This window comes from Amphimedon queenslandica, unplaced genomic scaffold, assembly GCF_000090795.2.
Source record: "Amphimedon queenslandica unplaced genomic scaffold, v1.1 AMPQUscaffold_7233_Cont20814, whole genome shotgun sequence".
Classification (NCBI taxonomy): Eukaryota; Metazoa; Porifera; class Demospongiae; order Haplosclerida; family Niphatidae; genus Amphimedon; species Amphimedon queenslandica.
Genome location: NW_003552481.1, coordinates 1 through 2,046, shown reverse-complemented (window position 1 = coordinate 2,046; position 2,046 = coordinate 1). Strand labels below are relative to the sequence as shown.

General features: G+C 37.8%; 1 protein-coding gene across 1 annotated transcript; it reads right to left on the bottom strand.

Moving 5' to 3' along the window:
* Positions 1-1,063: 1,063 nt before the first annotated feature.
* LOC105315887 (major facilitator superfamily domain-containing protein 8-like) lies at positions 1,064-2,003 on the bottom strand. Its single transcript, XM_011410655.2, has 3 exons — positions 1,828-2,003; positions 1,572-1,786; positions 1,064-1,364 (listed from the first exon to the last, which is right to left on the bottom strand). The coding sequence occupies exons 1-3, from the start codon at positions 1,946-1,948 to the stop codon at positions 1,155-1,157; spliced, it is 546 nt and encodes a 181-aa protein (XP_011408957.2). The 5' UTR covers positions 1,949-2,003; the 3' UTR covers positions 1,064-1,154.
* Positions 2,004-2,046: the final 43 nt, after the last annotated feature.

Below are 2,046 nucleotides of genomic sequence, written 5' to 3'. Positions count from 1 at the left end.
TCTGTCCTTTGTGACCAATAAAAGAAATGCTGTTAAGATTACGAAATAAAATACTCGAATTCAAAACATGGACTCCAGGTAGCAATATAAAAGACATTTCACTACCTTTATTATCATGATAATGATGATCCATTAGTAACTGGCTATGATACGATAGAGTGTGACAAGTAGCGTTACTTCTATTGTAGCAGTAATCATATGAACCAGAACCTTCTCTAGGAACACTTGGCAGTACATAATGACGTTTATGATGATTCCTGCAACTGCAGACTGCAATGCAGTGGCGGATCTAGGATTGAATTTTTGGGTGGGCACTGATGATGTAGGTGGGCTAATTAGTGGGTGTGGCCAACAAATCCTGCAATGAAAGTCAAAATTTTGAAGATTTAGCCAGTTAAAATGAGCTCCTTTGTGGTTTACAAATTGTTTTTATAGTCATGCTTCACAGTTTACATAGTAGTTTACATTAAAAAGTTAATTTTAAATTATTGCACAAAATTTTTGGGTGGGCCTGGCCCAGCCAGGCCCACCCTTAGATCCGCCACTGCTGCAATGAAGGCAGAAAGAAGATAGAAAGTAGCCAAAAACATTTCCAAATGAGATAGCTTTGCAATCAAGAGAAGACTACACTATTATATGCTGGAACAATGTGACGTATAGGATGAAGTAACTTTCAAAGAATCGTCGAGCCTTAACCAGATAACCCAATTAGATAATAGCCAAGCCTTTGACAGAAATGTCACGCAGTATCACGTAGTAGGACTGTCTATCACATTAGCAGTCATTAGTGCTGGAATGATGTGCCCCACATGTAGTGCTATTGTACACTGGAGCGGTCACATAATCACGCATTGTCCTTATGTCATAAAACTAGCAGCTTTTAAAGTATTCATCTCTTTATTAGGAAAGGAATGTGTGTATTGGCATGCTACACAATAATAGTCTTACTACCTATTGGCCATATTTAGGCATTGATATGGAATCTGTTGGCACTATGACGGAAGGATCGGTTACAATTGAGCATAAAATGTTAAACATTTAATAATAGCAATGACTTCACACAGCTGTATTCATTTCAATAATAATGTTCATCTCACTTTAACATAAAATATTATAATTTATAACATTCAGTTTCATCACACATTGAATTAGCATTACAATCTTTTACTGAACCCTCTCTTATGACCCAAAGGCACTAGTCTATAGTAACTGACAGCTAATAGAATGATAGCCAGTCCTAGTATCCCATCAACAGTTGCTAGTGTAATCTGAGGGCCAGTGGCATCATACACAAAAGTAACAAAGAGAGGACCAACACATCTAGCAAGACTACCAGAAGCTGTTATTACCCCCATCATTATACCCTGTGGAGATAGGTTCACAATATCAAGTAAAAGTAAAAGAAGAAATAGACATGTGCAGTAACCAGTGTATCTGGAGGTGGGTAATACCTGAGTCCCTTGATATCTGCCCTCAGCTTCACCTCAAGCAGATATCTCAGTCCTCAGGTATTACATTACTTACACACACACACACACCCCCAGACAGGCTGTACAAGCAATATCACATACTTGTGGTTTAGGACCAAGGAGTTTAGAGAAAAGTGTGAAGCAATACACAAAAGCTGCAGGATAGCCCAGTGTGAATATAATGGCTCCTATTATGTACTGGGATAAGTACATCCTAGGGACGTGAGTGCACCATTTTAACTTTGGGTATCTACAGCCAAGAGCCACAGTGGAGCTGTTCTGTGTTATATCATATGATGAATTTAATGTGTCTATATCTATTAAGAGTATCAATGAATTATTAATGATATTGCCTTACCTATCATTCCTATTTTAGGCAGTTCATTCCCAAGTGGCATTGTTATTAAGAATCCGATGCACATTAGGAAGAGACCAACCATTATACCTGTTCTCTCATCAACACTATTGATAATATCCATTAGATTAACAGTAACGTGTATCAGAAAATGTAATCAAAATGGAGAATTCTCTCCCAGTCATTTTTAAAGAAATTTGGCCCCGTACTAGTACAGTGGAC

Bases quoted from the DNA above. Each gene is read 5' to 3' on its own strand.
- LOC105315887 (XM_011410655.2), bottom strand. From the start codon at position 1,948: ATGGATATTATCAATAGTGTTGATGAGAGAACAGGTATAATGGTTGGT. The intron at 1,787-1,827 runs GTAAGGCAATAT...TACTCTTAATAG, and splicing joins GCCTAAAATAGGAATGATAG to ATATAGACACATTAAATTCA. The intron at 1,365-1,571 runs GTATGTGATATT...CTATCTCCACAG, and splicing joins TCCTTGGTCCTAAACCACAA to GGTATAATGATGGGGGTAAT.